Source organism: Sinohyriopsis cumingii, chromosome 11, assembly GCF_028554795.1.
Source record: "Sinohyriopsis cumingii isolate HCF-2022 chromosome 11, ASM2855479v2, whole genome shotgun sequence".
NCBI lineage: Eukaryota > Metazoa > Mollusca > Bivalvia > Unionida > Unionidae > Sinohyriopsis > Sinohyriopsis cumingii.
In genome coordinates, this window is record NC_142971.1 from 56,916,540 (window position 1) to 56,937,290 (window position 20,751).

General features: G+C 36.3%; 1 protein-coding gene across 1 annotated transcript in view; it reads left to right on the forward strand.

Annotated features, from left to right (window-relative positions):
- Positions 1 to 20,751, forward strand: part of LOC149788506 (calcium/calmodulin-dependent protein kinase type 1-like) — a 193,296-nt gene that overhangs the window by 155,168 nt on the left and 17,377 nt on the right. Inside the window, exon 9 of the mRNA XM_089974504.1 lies at positions 12,470 to 12,557. Within this exon, the coding sequence (XP_089830630.1) occupies positions 12,470 to 12,557 (88 nt within the window). The remainder of the gene's footprint in view (positions 1 to 12,469; positions 12,558 to 20,751) is intronic.

Below are 20,751 nucleotides of genomic sequence, written 5' to 3' on the forward strand. Positions count from 1 at the left end.
GCAGGTTGTAACAGCCCCTGTCCCAGTCTCATTTGATTGTACATACATATATAGGTAGCTTTCCTAACCACCCTCTCAGACCAGACTTGTTATCAATCTAAGATTTTTACTGAGTCAAGGATATAGTATAGCCAGTGCAAACATGGATGTGCCATGATGCATCAGATGACATTGAATAAGGCCTAACATGTTCATTAAATCTTGATTTCAGTGTCCTTTCCATTTCCGCAATATAGCCATAATTGCACTAAATTCCACCCTGTCCTTCACACGTAATGTGATAGATGGGTCCACAAATATCTTTCATATCAGTCTTATCCTTTGGGTGAGTTTGCATCTGTCCAGTAAGGAGTTCGCATCTGTCCAGTAAGGAGTTCGCATCAGTCCAGTAAGGAGCTTGCATCTGTCCAGTAAGGATTAAAACATACATTAATTTCATGTTGATGGAAAATAAGCCTCAGACATTTGGAATTCCCTTTTACATATGGTAGGATGATGCTACCTTTTGAGTCTGTTTTCCTAGTTGGTCTGCTCATCTTTGTTGGAAACCTTCTTAATTGCTCATTCCAGAAAATGACTCCTCTTGAAGGCAGAATTGACACAGTCGTTTTCCTTTTATAATATCTGTGGAGTCAGATGTCACAACTTTGGCTCTGTGATACAATGTTCTGGCCACCCAAAGTTTGGGATCTAATGGACGGTGCGTGTCAAGATCAATGTACTGGTCGGTATGCATATGTTTAAGATAAACAGTTTTTTTCAACATGCCATCAATGTTTCTGATGGTGTTTGTGTTAAAAATGCTAATTGCCAATTTTTTCTCCATTTGGTGAAGGTAATATCTGGATGAATGCTATTAATGTGATCTGTGAATTCAGTTACATATTCCAACTTCTGCTTAGTGCATGTGTGTGTGTATGTGTCTTCCACATATCTGTACCAGCAACATGGAGAATGGGGAGCAGTGGTGAGTTCTAATGACTCAAAATATTCCATATATAAATTTAACACTATAGGGAAACTGGAGACCCCATAACAGCACCATATATTTGAAGGTAAAATGTTCCATCATAGACAGAGTATGTGTACTTAAAGCACAACATCAATTTCTTGGTAATTGTAGTGATAGAGGTGTTCTCTTTGTAAGGTTAAGTTCAGATGATAATCTGTCATTAATAAATAACAAAGCCTTATCAACCAGTTCAAAAGTAAAAAAGTAGATTTGTCCATTACAACTGTGCACTGACCCGTATCAGCAGGAACAATAATGATGTCCTTGTTTCATTGAAGACTGGCCAAGGCTTTTTTTTTCGTCTTTACTAATGTTAGGTTTGGTATGATTACCCTTCTTTTTCAAGACACCAACTACATTGGCTCCAAGTTCATCGATATCACTATTAGATATATTCCCATTGGCAGATTCCATAGCTGTCAGTAAATCAACAAATGGCAGTTTTTCTAGTGAAATGGCAAAGTTCAAACCTTTTTTTAACACCAACAGTTCTGATTCCAAGAGTGTATGTTTTGACACCTTCTTCTCCCAACCATCTGACAATGAATCACGATCACACTAACAACCCATTTCTTGCATACAGTCTCAAACTTACTAATTTGTCTTTGTTTAAACTCCTCATGTTCCCACAACTGAGCAAGCATTTTCAGCCTTTCAACTTTCACTATAATCTCTTCTGATAACCTTTCATGCATGTGTTCATTATTCGAGACATCCTGTTTCCAGGTGTTTTATTTTTCACAAAATGTCTCACTGGTGATTTTACGTTGATAGAGCATAGATCAGTCTGCTGATGAAGTCCTTAGTACGAGGACAAATGCTTCAGGTTAGCTAGATTTATTGTGTATGTGATTAAAAGTTAAAACAGTATCAAATATGAATAATACTACAGTTAAGTTTTCACCAAAAATATTCTGTATTATAGTTGATATCTACTGCTTTTCAAATTGAGAGATTTTTTTAAAAATTCAATAAAAAAAAGAAACACAAACATGATATTTTTATGCATTCTGTCAACAAATTAGAGAAACCAGGCTGAACCAGTCTACTGGGGACTCAAAATATCCCAACAATACAATGAACCAGTCTACTGGGGACTCAAAATGTTCCACCAGTACAATGACCAGTATGATAATACATGGCAGAGAAATAGGATTATAGTTAATAAAGACATGATGTGTACACAGCAAGCTGTTAATTGATTACCTATTTGTTGGAATTAGGGGAGTTTAAGGCCAAATGCAAGATGTTATTTGAAGTGTTATGAGTAACAAAGAGATAAAAGGTAGTCCATGATATGTTCTGAGCCATTGATAAAACTCTGCCAACTTTTGGCAGTGGGGACATAAAATGGAGCAGCCAATGTTAAAACAGTGTTTTGATGCAGATACACTGCAGTAAGTATTTTGATTTTTTAAGGTTTTGTTTAATTGTTATTGTATTGTTCAATGTTTTAAAACGAATAATTAAGAACAGCTCTTACATTTTTTGTTCAGTTCATGTAAAAATGCAGAAAAGCATGTTATCTTCCAATGCTAAGGAACCAGTGGCTTAGAAATATTACAAGCTGAACAGTACTTGCATATCAGAGTTGAAGTATGTACAGGCAAGTACCAAAAGGTACTGAGTTTGTATTGTGTTTTCAAAGGCATTAAATAAAATATACCATTTAAAATATGTTACAAGATTATGAATTTTAAAGTTGTAATAAATTATTCATAAAAGCATAAATACATCATGTATTTTTTCGTTGTTTATTTCAAGCATGAATCAGTCCTTTTTTTAAATAAATTTACAGTGATAAAGCTTGCAAACAGATTTTTGAATGTGAGCTGCCATGAAGATAAAGAAGCCCTTCTGGACGAGGCTCAGGAATACATATTAAGTCAAAATCAGGAACTCCCTCATCTTGTTGAACATAGGTTGATGGAGTATTGGACTCCCTCATCTTGTTGAACATAGCTTGATGGAGTATTGGACTCCCTCATCTTGTTGAACATAGCTTGATGGAGTATTGAACTCCCTCATCTTGTTGAACATAGTTTGATGGAGTATTGGACTCCCTCATCTTGTTGAACATAGCTTGATGGAGTATTGAACTCCCTCATCTTGTTGAACATAGTTTGATGGAGTATTGGACTCCCTCATCTTGTTGAACATAGCTTGATGGAGTATTGGACACCCTCATCTTGTTGAACATAGTTTGATGGAGTATTGGAGTAAATTTACAAAGCCAGCAACAGGAAAACTGAAGTTAGAACTCCTTTGCACGCTGAGCATGGTTATCATGTCACTACAACATCATACTGTTGATAAAGAGAGGACATTCTCTGTTTTTCACAAAATACAAAGCGATTAAAGGGGAAATTATTGTAACATTTTCTGTCAGAATCCAATTCTGATTCATTTTCAAAACTTAATGTTTTATAATTGTATGAAGAGAATATTTATTATGGTAAAGCAATGCACATTTTCTTTTCATTCTCCCCTGGAAGAGTAAAATTTATGCTATCAAAAAGTCTACTGGTTTAGAAGCCAATCTACTAATAAAAATCTTTCAATTTATGTGTTTGAAATCATTCCCCTGTGAACTGATCATGAACACGTCATGAACTTTTCAAGAATTATTCATGAATATACATGAACAGAAATTGGTAAATTCTTGGAATTCATGAGCTGTTCATGAACCAACACTTTGTAAACTGTTGAACAGTTCATGAAATATTCATGCACTGAATTCATGAACAGTTTATAATTAAAATCATCATCATTCATAAACAAGTGCATGAACGTGTTCATGAACTATGATGAACAAAGTTTCTTATGAATGTTTCATGACTGTTCATGAACAGTTCCTTTAACAAATTTAATTATCTGATGAACTACAAATACCTATAGTACCGTATTTCTTGTATTTTTTCGTACCCTTTAATTTTTCATACTCAATCCAGTTATCAAAATAATAACTATTTAAACGTATCATAATTTTTTGTACATATCACTTTGCATTTTTTTTAAAAATCCACTAAATTATCAGACATAAAATTTATATTAAGAAGATTTACGTTTGCAAAAAGGGTCAAGAATAGCATATTGCCATTTTGTTTTTACAAAAATTAATAATTAATTGTTGGTGAGAAAATACAAAGATTGATGCATAAGCATGAGTGCCTGCAGCATAGGTCAAGGGGGTCACTTGACCCCTCCCCCAAAAAAATCATACTGCAAAAATATATATATATATCTAAATTCCATCAAGTTTAATCATGCAAATGAAGCTGAAAATATGTCACAAGATTCTGTTCAAAACGCGTAGTAAATATTAGCTTTAGTTTCAGACTGCTTACTATATTAACTTTCCCGGCCATAACTGACTGCCCCCCCCCCTTGCAAAAAATCCCCTGCAGGTACCCTTGTGCATAACACTGGTCAACAGTGAAATCATTACTGACTTGAAAAGGCCCTAATCTGTAGTATTTTGGTGTGCCGAACACGAATATAACCGTGAAAAATTTGTATTGGCTCTCGTTTTGAAGATATTCATATACCTCATTTTCTATGTTTCACTGTGTAAATTTCTCCAGTAGGACTGCAGCAACATCCGGAATAATGATGTAACATTGCATAATACCATCATGCTCACATCATCCACAGTTGATTGCATCATTTTCTGATGCAATGCAATACTAATGCCATGCGGCTGCTGAAGTAAGTTGACGTCAGCAGTGTACTATACATGTGTAGGCCTATTATACTAATGCCAGGCGGCTGCTGAAGCTGACGTAAGCAGTGTACTATATAAAGCCCAATCAGATAGGTTCAGCATTTAAAATATTTTAGACGTTGTGCGAGACAGTTCAAGCTACTGTTACATAAAACTTATTATTTTATCCATTTACGTACAATAAAGAACAGTAATGCCTCGAAAGTGTGTTAATACCGCGGACAATTTTTGCTATATTTGTGGGGAAGTGACATTTGCCAACCAGAAGAAAAGTATCAATTCTCAAGTGAAGAAGGCATATCATCTTTACTTCGGATGCAAGGTTGGTGACCAAGACAAGCCTTGGGCTCCGCATATATGCTGTGCTACATGTACAACACAGCTTTCACAGTGGTTGAATTGCAAAAGGTCATCAATGCCGTTTGCAGTCCCAATGGTGTGGAGAGAGCCAAGCAACCACCTAAATGACTGTTACTTCTGCTTGGTTCCTCCTCTTTCCGGCGGAATAACGAAGCGAAAGAAGTCGAGAATAGTCTACCCAAACATTCCGTCTGCATTGAGACCAGTTCCACATGGTGAGGGACTTCCTATTCCAGAACCTCCAGCAGAATATTCTCTTGATTCATCTGACGAAGACAAAGGTGAGTCGACCTGTTCTTCTCCTGGTCCATCAGCATGCAGTGATCCAGATTTTCACTGTGGTGCATCATCAACCCCACACAGAATAACACAGGAAGAACTAAATGACCTGATTCGTGATTTGGACTTATCAAAGAACAAGGCAGAATTGCTAGGATCAAGACTCCAACAATGGAATCTTCTAGAAGAAGATGTCACAATTACTGCATATCGAAAGCGCCACCAGCAATTGGAGCCTTTCTTCAGAAAGGAAAGTAATCTGATATTCTGTTCCGATATTGAGGGCCTCATGAATGCTTTAAAAATCACTCATGACCCACAAGAATGGAGACTATTTGTGGACTCTTCGAAACTGAGTCTCAAGGCTGTGCTTTTGCACAATGGAAACATTCTTCCATCTATTCCAGTAGCGTATGCTGTCCACATGAAAGAGACATACGATAACTTAAGGCAGCTACTGAATTCCATTGAGTATAACAAGTACAGCTGGCACCTCTGTGGTGATTTGAAGGTAGTTGCCCTTTTAATGGGACTGCAGCAAGGATATACAAAATACATGTGTTTCTTATGCGAGTGGGATAGCCGAGCAAGGGAAATGCACTACATGAGGAAGGAATGGACTCACAGGCAGAATGTAGCCATTGGAGAGAAGAATATCCAACACCCAGCTCTGGTTGAGGCTCAGAAAATCTTGCTACCACCCCTTCACATCAAACTAGGTTTGATGAAGAACTTCGTGAAAGCCATTGACCGGACTTTGCCAGCATTCCGATACCTGCATGAAAAATTCCCTCGACTCAGCGAAGCAAAGATTAAAGAGGGAGTTTTTGTGGGTCCTCAGATTCGAGAGCTTTTCAAAGATGACCGGTTCAACAACTTGCTGGAAGGTGACGCGAAACAAGCATGGAATGCTTTTCGCCTAGTTTCTACAAACTTCCTCGGAAATGTTAGGGCAGAAAACTATAAGGAACTAGTAGAAGACATGTTGATGAAGTATAAGAAACTTGGCTGCAATATGTCTCTAAAGATTCACTTCCTTCATTCCCATTTGGATTTCTTTCCTAGCAACTGTGGTATTGTTAGTGATGAACACGGCGAACGTTTTCATCAAGATATCGCAACAATGGAACAAAGATACCAGGGAAAATGGTCCACTACAATGCTGGCTGACTACTGCTGGACACTCCTCAGAGATGCTCCCGAACAGCTGTACAAGAGACAGGCGAAGAAATCTAAGATGTAGTCAATGACTTGATTTTTTATAGGTAGGCTATTACAGTTGACCTTTTACTATTGGAATGCATTTCGTTATGTAAACATTAATTTCTTGCAGATTACAAAAAAGCTAGAGCCAATTTTGCAATTTGACTGTCATATTCGTGTTCAGCACATAAAAATTGATAAGAATTGACTAATTTTATTTCAGTAACATGACTTTTGTAAAAATTTGTTGTCCAGTGTAATCTGTCTTATTGTTATTACAGTATCTACTGGCTTTTATTAACAAATAGACAAAGGACTTCACAGACCATACCTTTAAATATTATCATTAATTACTTCTCCAAGAGATAATGGGGCATTTGTGTTCAAGCATATTTGACTTTCACCGTCAAGAGGCTGTCTTTGGGTTTTCTCCTACTTTACTGATCTTTTTTTCTCAGATGGACCTGTTGGATAACTCTTTTTTTGTTGTGAAGATGTTCAGGGTCGATAATTTAATCAAATCACACTCATTGTCACTATTGAATGTCTCCATCTGCAACTTAAGCTGTTCCATCCAATTACTATTTGGATCTTTAACATTGTTGCAGCAGAAATTATTTAAGGTCTCTTCAATCTTGGTCATAGGATCCTCCAGTTTTCAAATTTTCTTCCTTAACTTACAAACTTCATCCTCTAATAATTTTACTTTTCTGCTGTCTGATCTGAAAGAAAGATGGAGTTAGTTTATTACAGGTAATCAACATTGTCTTCAGCTTTTTAAACATTACTATTATACCCCACTTTATTTACTGGAACAATTATGATTCAACTCAAATTATTTAATCCCTTCCATTTAATACACAACAATTATGATCCATCTCCAAATTATTTAATCCTTTCCACTTAATAAACAAGAATTATGATCCAACTCCAAATTATTTAATCCCTTCCACTTAATACACAAGTTATGATCTAACTCCAGATTATTTAATCCCTTCCACTTAATACACAAGTTATGATCCAACTCCAAATTATTTAATCCCTTCCACTTAATACACAACAATTATGAACCAACTCCAAATTATTTAATCCCTTCCACTTAATACACAAGTTATGATCCAGCTCCAAATTATTTAATCCCTTCCACTTAATACACAACAATTATGATCCATCTCCAAATTATTTAATCCCTTCCACTTAATACACAAGTTATGATCCAGCTCCAAATTATTTAATCCCTTCCACTTAATACACAACAATTATGATCCAACTCCAAATTATTTAATCCCTTCCACTTAATACACAAGTTATGATCCAGCTCCAAATTATTTAATCCCTTCCACTTAATACACAACAATTATGATCCATCTCCAAATTATTTAATCCTTTCCACTTAATAAACAAGAATTATGATCCAACTCCAAATTATTTAATCCCTTCCACTTAATACACAACAATTACGATCCAACTCCAAATTATTTAATCCCTTCCACTTAATACATAAGTTATGATCCAACTCCAAATTATTTAATCCCTTCCACTTAATACACAACAATTATGATCCAACTCCAAATTATTTAATCCCTTTCACTTAATACACAAGTTATGATCCAACTCCAAATTATTTAATCCCTTCCACTTAATACACAAGTTATGATCCAACTCCAAATTATTTAATCCCTTCCACTTAATACACAACAATTATGATCCATCTCCAAATTATTTAATCCCTTTCACTTAATACACAAGTTATGATCCAACTCCAAATTATTTAATCCTTTCCACTTAATAAACAAGAATTATGATCCAACTCCAAATTATTTAATCCCTTCCACTTAATACACAACAATTATGATCCAACTCCAAATTATTTAATCCCTTCCACTTAATACACAACAATTACGATCCAACTCCAAATTATTTAATCCCTTCCACTTAATACACAACAATTATGATCCAACTCCAAATTATTTAATCCCTTCCACTTAATACACAAGTTATGATCCAACTCCAAATTATTTATTCCCTTCCACTTAATACACAACAATTATGATCCAACTCCAAATTATTTAATCCCTTCCACTTAATAAACAAGAATTATGATCCAACTCCAAATTATTTAATCCCTTCCACTTAATACACAAGTTATGATCCAACTCCAAATTATTTAATCCCTTCCACTTAATACACAACAATTACGATCAAACTCCAAATTATTTAATCCCTTCCACTTAATACACGAGTTATGATCCATCTCCAAATTATTTAATCCCTTCCACTTAATACACAACAATTATGATCCAACTCCAAATTATTTAATCCCTTCCACTTAATACACAACAATTACGATCCAACTCCAAATTATTTAATCCCTTCCACTTAATACACAACAATTATGATCCAACTCCAAATTATTTAATCCCTTCCACTTAATACACAAGTTATGATCCATCTCCAAATTATTTAATCCCTTCCACTTAATACACAACAATTACGATCCAACTCCAAATTATTTAATCCCTTCCACTTAATACACAACAATTATGATCCAACTCCAAATTATTTAATCCCTTCCACTTAATACACAAGTTATGATCCAACTCCAAATTATTTAATCCCTTTCACTTAATACACAAGTTATGATCCAACTCCAAATTATTTAATCCCTTCCACTTAATACACAACAATTACGATCCAACTCCAAATTATTTAATCCCTTCCACTTAATACACAACAATTATGATCCAACTCCAAATTATTTAATCCCTTCCACTTAATACACAACAATTATGATCCAACTCCAAATTATTTAATCCCTTCCACTTAATACACAAGTTATGATCCAACTCCAAATTATTTAATCCCTTCCACTTAATAAACAAGAATTATGATCCAACTCCAAATTATTTAATCCCTTCCACTTAATACACAAGTTATGATCCAACTCCAAATTATTTAATCCCTTCCACTTAATACACAACAATTACGATCCAACTCCAAATTATTTAATCCCTTCCACTTAATACACAACAATTATGATCCAACTCCAAATTATTTAATCCCTTCCACTTAATACACAAGTTATGATCCAACTCCAAATTATTTAATCCCTTCCACTTAATACACAAGTTATGATCCAACTCCAAATTATTTAATCCCTTCCACTTAATACACAACAATTACGATCCAACTCCAAATTATTTAATCCTTTCCACTTAATACACAAGTTATGATCCAACTCCAAATTATTTAATCCCTTCCACTTAATACACAACAATTACGATCAAACTCCAAATTATTTAATCCCTTCCACTTAATACACGAGTTATGATCCATCTCCAAATTATTTAATCCCTTCCACTTAATACACAACAATTATGATCCAACTCCAAATTATTTAATCCCTTCCACTTAATACACAACAATTACGATCCAACTCCAAATTATTTAATCCCTTCCACTTAATACACAACAATTATGATCCAACTCCAAATTATTTAATCCCTTCCACTTAATACACAAGTTATGATCCATCTCCAAATTATTTAATCCCTTCCACTTAATACACAACAATTACGATCCAACTCCAAATTATTTAATCCCTTCCACTTAATACACAACAATTATGATCCAACTCCAAATTATTTAATCCCTTCCACTTAATACACAAGTTATGATCCAACTCCAAATTATTTATTCCCTTCCACTTAATACACAAGTTATGATCCAACTCCAAATTATTTAATCCCTTCCATTTAATACACAAAAATTATGATCCAACTCCAAATTATTTAATCCCTTCCACTTAATACACAAGTTATGATCCAACTCCAAATTATTTAATCCCTTCCACTTAATACACAACAATTATGATCCAACTCCAAATTATTTAATCCCTTCCACTTAATACACAACAATTATGATCCAACTCCAAATTATTTAATCCCTTCCACTTAATACACAAGTTATGATCCAACTCCAAATTATTTAATCCCTTCCACTTAATACACAAGTTATGATCCAACTCCAAATTATTTAATCCCTTCCACTTAATACACAAGTTATGATCCAACTCCAAATTATTTAATCCCTTCCACTTAATACACAAGTTATGATCCAACTCCAAATTATTTAATCCCTTCCATTTAATACACAACAATTATGATCCAACTCCAAATTATTTAATCCCTTCCACTTAATAGACAACAATTATGATCCAACTCCAAATTATTTAATCCCTTCCACTTAATACACAAGTTATGATCCAACTCGAAATTATTTAATCCCTTCCACTTAATACACAAGTTATGATCCAACTCCAAATTATTTAATCCCTTCCATTTAATACACAACAATTATGATCCAACTCCAAATTATTTAATCCCTTCCACTTAATAGACAACAATTATGATCCAACTCCAAATTATTTAATCCCTTCCACTTAATACACAAGTTATGATCCAACTCCAAATTATTTAATCCCTTCCATTTAATACACAACAATTATGATCCAACTCCAAATTATTTAATCCCTTCCACTTAATACACAAGTTATGATCCAACTCCAAATTATTTAATCCCTTCCACTTAATACACAAGTTATGATCCAACTCCAAATTATTTAATCCCTTTCACTTAATACACAAGTTATGATCCAACTCCAAATTATTTAATCCTTCCACTTAATACTCAACACACAGAGGATTTACATTATTTGGAGAATTTTGTCACTGGTTTCATTGCCTTTTATTTTAACTGAGGCTGACTAGCCACAGGTATAGTCACAGGAGCCTGATGTTTTATCAATAAAATATGACAAAAGTTATGAAACCATCATTACATTAAAATATATATATATATATATATATATATAGTACAGATGCATTTTTTTCATGCTATCACAAATTTTCACTGTTTTCTATTAATAAAACATCAGACTTCTGTGGTATAGGCCCTAATGTCATTAAATCTACTCCAACTCTGCATGTTGTGTATCGCTTCCAGTTTGATTGAGTTATTTGCATCTGTATTATTATTATGTACAATTTGGCACAACAACTATTTTTTTAATTTACCAAATTACATCAAATCATACAAATAATGGTCTTGAGACAGAAAATGATGCTGAACATCTAAATTCCTATAGTAGATGCAGTACCGCGTCTTGTATCAAAGTCAAATGGGAGGGGGGATATGATTTAGAATAAGGAAGCAGAGTAATATTTAGTGATAAGAACCCATAAAATATCCATATAACCCCCACTGAAATAATCATTAATGACCAAGATACTCAGAATTTTGATGATCCTGGCTGGGTACACTACACTTTTCCTCCTAATTTTGCTCTCACTAAATCATTTCCTTTATATTCTTAATAATCTCATCTTGGTACTTCTATTGACTTAAAAGAAATGATATTGAAAATATTCTCATCTGTCCGTTCCACGGGAGTCCATGGTTTTGGTTCAAGGTTTTTACTCGTTGCAGAACTGTTTGCATGCTTTTTTGTTTGTGGGGAAATAGAGGCTTAGCTGCTGAAATCATGCACATATATTAACCAGTCATATGTCTTCTTTCACTATCATTTCGTCAGGATAATTTTTGTTTACGTATTTTGATTTTTACATGATTGTTACAAGTCAACAGAATATGTTGTTCATGAACTCAGATGATGAATTGATCAAGAACATTTCAAGAATAGTTCATGAGTGTTCAGGAAGGCATGAATTTGTTCTTGCAGGGGTAGATCTGTGACATGTATGGATGGTACCTTCTAGGCATTTACATTTAGCTTACAGAGATGTAAAATTACTCTAGACACTATTTTGAATGTTTCATCAGATTTATACCTAACAGGTTCCAGGTGAATACAATATGTTTATAAATTTCAGGATTTCTGGGAACACTGCACGAGACAAAAATATCCATGCCTCTGTTAGTGCTCAAATTCAGAAGAATTTCATCAAAAGTAAATGGAAGGTAAGAGTATAACTGAGCATGTAATTTTACTTCTAAGGAATCTGAAATACCATAAAAGTAAGACTGTTAAATTAACTCAGCATGTAATTTTACTTCTAAGGAATCTGAAATACCATAAAAGCAAGACTGTTAAATTAACTCAACATGTAATTTTACTTCTAAGGAATCTCAAATACCATAAAAGCCAGAAGAATTTTAATGAAAAGTAAATATAAAGTAAGACTTAAAATATCTTGACGTGTAGTTTTACATGTTAAGAATCTGAATACACCACTACACCACTCCCTCGTTATAGTGACTGATAACTCACAGGCCTGATTATAAGGTGGATGCATCTCCATCAAATACATTACCCAATGACATTAATGTTGCTAATTACTTTGCTTCCTGTGGAATCCAGCCCTCCAATAGACTTGATAGTCTCCCTAGCTATACTTTGTATTGACAAAGGGATGCAATTCTCACAAGTTACTCCCCTTTCTCTGCTAGGTGGCACTCCATACACTGTGACACCAAATATACAGTTTCGTATTTTGCATAGTTAGAAGTTTAAAGAAAAAGATTTTTCCTGGGTTTTCTCGCTGTTTATACTGGCTATTTAAAAAAAAACTTTGTATATTGTAGGTATTGTTCCAAGAACCTTTAATTCCCTTTATTTTGGTGTATGATTGATGGTTGTAATATGGGTTTATAGAGTATACAATTTGGCCTTACTCCAGATGTGCACCTTTCAAAATAGTGCTAGCTCCACTTGGTCATTTTCACTTCCTGAACTTCACAGGTAAATTGTTTAAAAATGAGCCAATAACTTTTTTTACATTTTATATATTTGGCAATTCATTGGTTGTACTTTCAAAAGCTGGTATTGTCTAGTCTGGCAAAATTCATTTTCCCTATTTGAATAGCTGCTATGTATAGTGTACTTTAGATTAATTCAGGCTGATATTTTTAGCACAAGGGAGCAGTCATTTTAGTTAGCTGTGTGCTTAAATCATGTACAATTTCCAAAAGTACAATATCCAAAGAAATATCATCCACATTACCTCAAAGTAGTAGTATAGAGGTATGACAATAATCTCTCCACTGTGCATGTGTTCAGATGCAAACAACTTCACTTTACATACATCTCTCTCTCAGAAGTACATAATAACTGGTGAGCGCCCCCTTGAACACTCAGTAGGCCTCCTTGAAGCCATTGGATTTCTATTTTTATCTGTTAATCATCCAGCGTGTATTTTGGTAAATCAGACATTGATTCCATGTGGTGCATACTACATCTGTGTGTATTTCAGTGAATTTTCAGATTTTTGTATGAATTTGTTACTGTTTGTTATGAAACATGAATGCAGTTGGTAACTCGTTCAACTCTGCATTGTATTACAGTACACTGTTTTGTTCATAGGACAATTCCTATTAGTGTAATTTCTTATTCTTGAGATTGGCTTATGATCATACCATATTGTCCTTGTTGATTCAATTGGTTATTATCTCACTCTTCTTTGACTCAAAGACTATTGCTGGTTTAGGATGTCTATGAAAATGTGCATTCTGATAGTTTGGTATCGGTAACCATTATTTCATGTTATACTGTCTGCATGGGTTTGAGTCACAAGCTTTGCCAGAATGGATATATGAGAAGCTTACTAGTAGCCTCCTCTGTTTGGTGGTTGATCCCAGGATTTTTCCAGGTTTTTCCTCTACTAGATATTCTGGCCACCATCCTGTGCTAAAAAATGGCACTAAAATTAAAGCAAACAACTTGCTTTATAATTACACCTGGTGTGTCTTGAAATTTTCTGCAACTTTATGACATGCATGAGATTCAAGGTCACAGAAAATAATCACCAATCCCATCTTGCTTGTATGAAATTCGCATCATCTAACACCAGCAAGGTGTGCCTCAGACTAGCCAGCCATCTGACTGCACCTGTAATCCTGGTGCAGGGCTCACAAATGGAGCTGTCCATCCATCCAAGCCAGGCCAACTATCTGTATTGATCCAGCTGTATAAGGGGCCTCGAGTGGCCGAGTGGTCTAAAGCACTGTCCGTTACGGATCACTGCCATCTCACCTCTGTCTGCATGGGTTTCGAGTCTCGGATTCAGCTAATGTGGGTATGTGAGAAAACTTGCCAGTAGCTTCTCATGGGTCAGTGGTTCTTTCTGGGGTTTTCCCGGGTTCTTCCTCCACCATTAATACTGGCTGCCATGTATAGCCTATCGTGTGCTGAAAAATGGCGTTAAACCCTACAACAACAACAACAACCAGCTGTATAAGCCATCTCAGCAGACCCAGGCAGCTGTGCCAGACCAGCAGTAATATACAGTCAGTCTCAAAACATTCCTTTATAACCTTCCTAGGAAATATATGTCATTGCATGCTGATGATAAGGTGGCATCTGTGCCGTATTGTATGACATACTACAGGACATATGCACAAATGGATGATGACAACTTGACGATCATTCTATTAATTCATATCCTACAATGGAAAGGACTGAATTCAGTTTTGCAGGCTGCCATAGAGAACTTATTTTGAATTTGTTATTCTATGGAATATCCCACACCATAGGTTACAAATCATGCACAATGTCAAGGCATGAGGACGATGATGATGTATATCTATCCTTCAGAAATTTACCCCAATCTTTGAAGATTGCCAAAAGCATCAGTCATACATCTGACTAGATCAGTGATCCAGCTAATAACAAAGCCTCATCTTGGGGAAGTCCACTTCTTGTGACCTTTTCTCCACAATGCTACTGGTCACATGCTAACTTATGGATTTTCCCAGCCTTGACAAACATTTCACTACCATCAATGTTTTCTCTTCCATATTACACGGTTGATAAAGAAAGAAGTTTTTAATGCCTGTTGCAAGCTTGTAAGAAATGTGGTATCTGTTTCATGTCTCTTAGACTTGGCCTCTCAGGTGGCAGAGAAAGCCAAGAACAATCACACTTGGGATGCAGTTGGTCACATCTCAAAAGTTATTAATAGGACTGCAAATCATACTATGGTTTACACCCACACAGGCTCCTGCAAATAGGATCAAATAAAAAGGGACACTGCTCTGCATTTTTCAAACTGCACCACATTACTGACTTTATGGAAGTATTGTGGAAATCAGAAAACAGGCAGACCATGAGTTGCCCAAAATCCTTTCTTGATTTGTCATTTCAGGATTAGCCTCAGAGATGGGATGACAAGCATCAGAACAATGATAGAGTCAGTTAGGGACAAAGTTGCAGGTGCCAAACGAGTGGTTGAAGCGGGAGGGGGAGAAGGCAGGTTATTTCCTCCTCTTTGCCTCCCACAGTTAAGTGGTGATGGTTCATCTACAGTGCTCTGGCAACCTTCTCTCTAGTACCAAGCTCCTTCTATTCCACAGTTCCTGGACAATTTATTTCCATCCTATGAGTGGTTGATATGGTTGTTTTTTTTTTTAAAAGGGTTCCACATTTCACTTAGCAAGTTCCCTCCTCTTGCTTTGGTCCCCTTCATGAAGTAGATTTTGATCGACCTTATGAAAGTAATCATATTCAGGAAGGAGATAACAGCATTACAATACAGATGGGCACTGGAGATAATTTCAAAAATGACATCTGTATAAAACTGTTCTTGATCAAGAATGTGGACAAGTTGTATCCAATTACAGATTTGAGCATGTTTGAGAAGTTCATAAAGCCCCAACGTTCGAACTGGAGCTGGCAAAGTCATCCGATCATCCATATGACCCAACAGTAAGCATGAACCTGTCCAGTGCTTACTTCCACAATAAGCATGAACCTGTCCAATGCTTACTTCCACAGTAAGCATGAACCTGTACAGTGCTTACTTCCACATTCTTATTCTTGTAACATGAAGAAAATACCTTGCTTTCACCTCAGGATTAATAGTGTACAAGTTTCCATTCAACCTCAACTTACACCAGAATAGTGGATAACATCATCACCCTGTTCCAGATGGCCTTTTCATCTGTGATGACAGCATGTCTATATGACAGCATCCTACAAAAACTCTTGGTAAGTTCGTAATGATATGCCCAACCTTCTTTGCCCTGTTCAAAGTTTGGGGTGGATAATCAGTGTGGAGAAGTCACCCATTGTTCCTTCCCTGCATTTTATTCATGCGGGTATGGAGTTTCCAACCCATATAACTTAGTTTGTCTTCCTCTCAAACACACAGACTTAATGTTCTAGTGCTAAAGAAAGCTTCTTCCAAAAACATTTCGCATGAGGGAGTTTTTTCAACTCTGCCTCTTCAGTTCAGCACAGGATCAATTGAATCATGGCCACTTCTATATGTTCCACTTGCAGACACCTCATCTATCTGTCACTATCTATTTCTTGTCTGTTTGATTAGAAGATTCCTGATTTAATGGCAGAACAGAGAATGGCTTGTGTAAGGAGTTCAGTTGGAAGCAGCACAGCTAAAGATTACAATCAGCACAAGTGCAAGTTTGTCAGGTTGCAAGGCCCTGGGACTCTGAACTTCATCATGGTCAGCAGCAAGTGACTCACCAACTCTTGGAAATTTTCAATGCTTCAACACTTGGCAGGATCCCCATCATTAAAAAACAGTCCTAATAATGTCTTAACAGTTTAGTTGTGAATTATCTGTAGAAACATGGGGGAATAGGGTTAAGATGGGAATACCTTCATAGGTGTTCCCAACATCGGTTAAACATACAGGCTCAAGTTTAAACTGGCTATATTCAGTGTATGGAATGACATATAGCGGGGAAAGGAGAGATAATATATGAGTTGTTTCCCTTTGTATGTACACTTATGGACAGGGAGACCCTTTTTTGTACATATATGGCAGGGTTGGATTCCATATGTAACAAATAATTCTTAATATGAATGTGATTTGGTAAATATATTTTGAGAAACATAATTTAGTATAACATTTCCTATTTTGTCTTACAGAAATGCCCCCAAAATAGGCCCCTTTTTGTTGAATGTTGATAAAATCGTGATCACAGTTGGTAAATTAAGTCTTGATATATCACTCAATTTAATGTTGGAAAGAGCCGTTTGTGCCTGGAATTTCTTTTATTTATAGTTTTATCTTCTAATTTGACTTCACTATAATCATCATAAATGCAATATGCTTTTTGTATTCAAATGTGAGAAGTGTCCATTGTCCATCACAGCAATGCCCACAAAAGCATTTCTTTGAGAAGTGTCCATTGTCCATCACAGCAATGCCCACAAAAGCATTTCTGTGAGAAGTGTTCATTGTCCATCACAGCAATGCCCACAAAAGCACTTCTTTGAGAAGTGTCCATTGACCATCACAGCAATACCCACAAGTATTTCAGTGAGAAATGTTCATTGTCCATCACAGCAATACCCACAAGTATTTCAGTGAGAAGTGTCCATTGACCATCACAGCAATACCCACAAGTATTTCAGTGAGAAGTGTTCATTGTCCATCACAGCAATACCCACAAGTATTTCAATGAGAAGTGTCCATTGTCCATCACAGCAATGCCCACAAAAGCATTTCTGTGAAAAGTGTCCATTGTCCATCACAGCATTGCCCACAAAAGCATTTCTGTGAAAAGTGTCCATTGTCCATCACAGCATTGCCCACAAAAGCATTTCTGTGAGAAGTGTCCACTGACCATCACAGCAATACCCACAAGCATTTCTTTGAGAAGTGTCCATTGACCATCACAGCAATACCCACAAGTATTTCAGTGAGAAGTGTTCATTGTCCATCACAGCAATACCCACAAGTATTTCAGTGAGAAGTGTCCATTGTCCATCACAGCAATGCCCACAAGCATTTCTTTGAGAAGTGTTCATTGTCCATCACAGCAATGCCCACAAAAGCACTTCTTTGAGAAGTGTCCATTGACCATCACAGCAATACCCACAAGTATTTCAGTGAGAAATGTTCATTGTCCATCACAGCAATACCCACAAGTATTTCAGTGAGAAGTGTCCATTGTCCATCACAGCAATGCCCACAAAAGCATTTTTGTGAGAAGTGTTCATTGTCCATCACAGCAATGCCCACAAGTATTTCTGTGAGAAGTGTCCATTGTCCATCACAGCAATGCCCACAAAAGCATTTCTGTGAGAAGTGTCCATTGACCATCACAGCAATACCCACAAGTATTTCAGTGAGAAGTGTTCATTGTCCATCACAGCAATACCCACAAGTATTTCTGTGAGAAGTGTCCATTGACCATCACAGCAATACCCACAAGCATTTCTGTGAGAAGTGTCCATTGACCATCACAGCAATACCCACAAGTATTTCTGTGAGAAGTGTCCACTGACCATCACAGCAATACCCACAAGTATTTCTGTGAGAAGTGTCCATTGACCATCACAGCAATACCCACAAGTATTTCTGTGAGAAGTGTCCACTGACCATCACAGCAATACCCACAAGCATTTCTGTGAGAAGTGTCCACTGACCATCACAGCAATACCCACAAGCATTTCTTTGAGAAGTGTCCATTGACCATCACAGCAATACCCACAAGTATTTCTGTGAGAAATGTTCATTGTCCATCACAGCAATACCCACAAGTATTTCAGTGAGAAGTGTCCATTGACCATCACAGCAATACCCACAAGTATTTCAGTGAGAAGTGTTCATTGTCCATCACAGCAATACCCACAAGTATTTCAATGAGAAGTGTCCATTGTCAATCACAGCAATGCCCACAAAAGCATTTCTGTGAAAAGTGTCCATTGTCCATCACAGCATTGCCCACAAAAGCATTTCTGTGAAAAGTGTCCATTGTCCATCACAGCATTGCCCACAAAAGCATTTCTGTGAGAAGTGTCCACTGACCATCACAGCAATACCCACAAGCATTTCTTTGAGAAGTGTCCATTGACCATCACAGCAATACCCACAAGTATTTCAGTGAGAAGTGTTCATTGTCCATCACAGCAATACCCACAAGTATTTCAGTGAGAAGTGTCCATTGTCCATCACAGCAATGCCCACAAGCATTTCTTTGAGAAGTGTTCATTGTCCATCACAGCAATGCCCACAAAAGCACTTCTTTGAGAAGTGTCCATTGACCATCACAGCAATACCCACAAGTATTTCAGTGAGAAATGTTCATTGTCCATCACAGCAATACCCACAAGTATTTCAGTGAGAAGTGTCCATTGTCCATCACAGCAATGCCCACAAAAGCATTTTTGTGAGAAGTGTTCATTGTCCATCACAGCAATGCCCACAAGTATTTCTGTGAGAAGTGTCCATTGTCCATCACAGCAATGCCCACAAAAGCATTTCTGTGAGAAGTGTCCATTGACCATCACAGCAATACCCACAAGTATTTCAGTGAGAAGTGTTCATTGTCCATCACAGCAATACCCACAAGTATTTCTGTGAGAAGTGTCCATTGACCATCACAGCAATACCCACAAGCATTTCTGTGAGAAGTGTCCATTGACCATCACAGCAATACCCACAAGTATTTCTGTGAGAAGTGTCCACTGACCATCACAGCAATACCCACAAGTATTTCTGTGAGAAGTGTCCATTGACCATCACAGCAATACCCACAAGTATTTCTGTGAGAAGTGTCCACTGACCATCACAGCAATACCCACAAGCATTTCTGTGAGAAGTGTCCACTGACCATCACAGCAATACCCACAAGCATTTCTTTGAGAAGTGTCCATTGACCATCACAGCAATACCCACAAGTATTTCTGTGAGAAACTAATCAAATACAAACTCTGTTTTTACCTCTGACTCGCTGAAGTGTTAGTTGCTTTGTTACAATAAATTAAAAATTAACCTGTATTATATTGTTGTGTTAATTAGTCTTTTATATCAAGTCAAGTAGTATGGATTAAATATAACAAGTTAAAGGGCAAGAAAATCCTATAATAGAGCTAGCTGTCACAGTCATGTTTTAAGTCAACCTATTTCATTGGACTAATCAAACAACACTAAGTGTATATATTGTATCTAACGTTAATCAGTAGCATGCATATTCATTTGCAAAACTGTATCAACAAAGGAACCAAGCGAAAGGCATAGTAGGTGCATGAAAAAATTAGTTTCACAGATACAATTGAATTTGGAGAAGACAGTTTCAAATTTTATAGTAAACCTAAAATTCCTAACCTGGCACCCAGAGGGTTTGCTCAGTGGATGAGCAGAACATTTGATATAACTCACAGTGAAATCACAGCATCAGCATT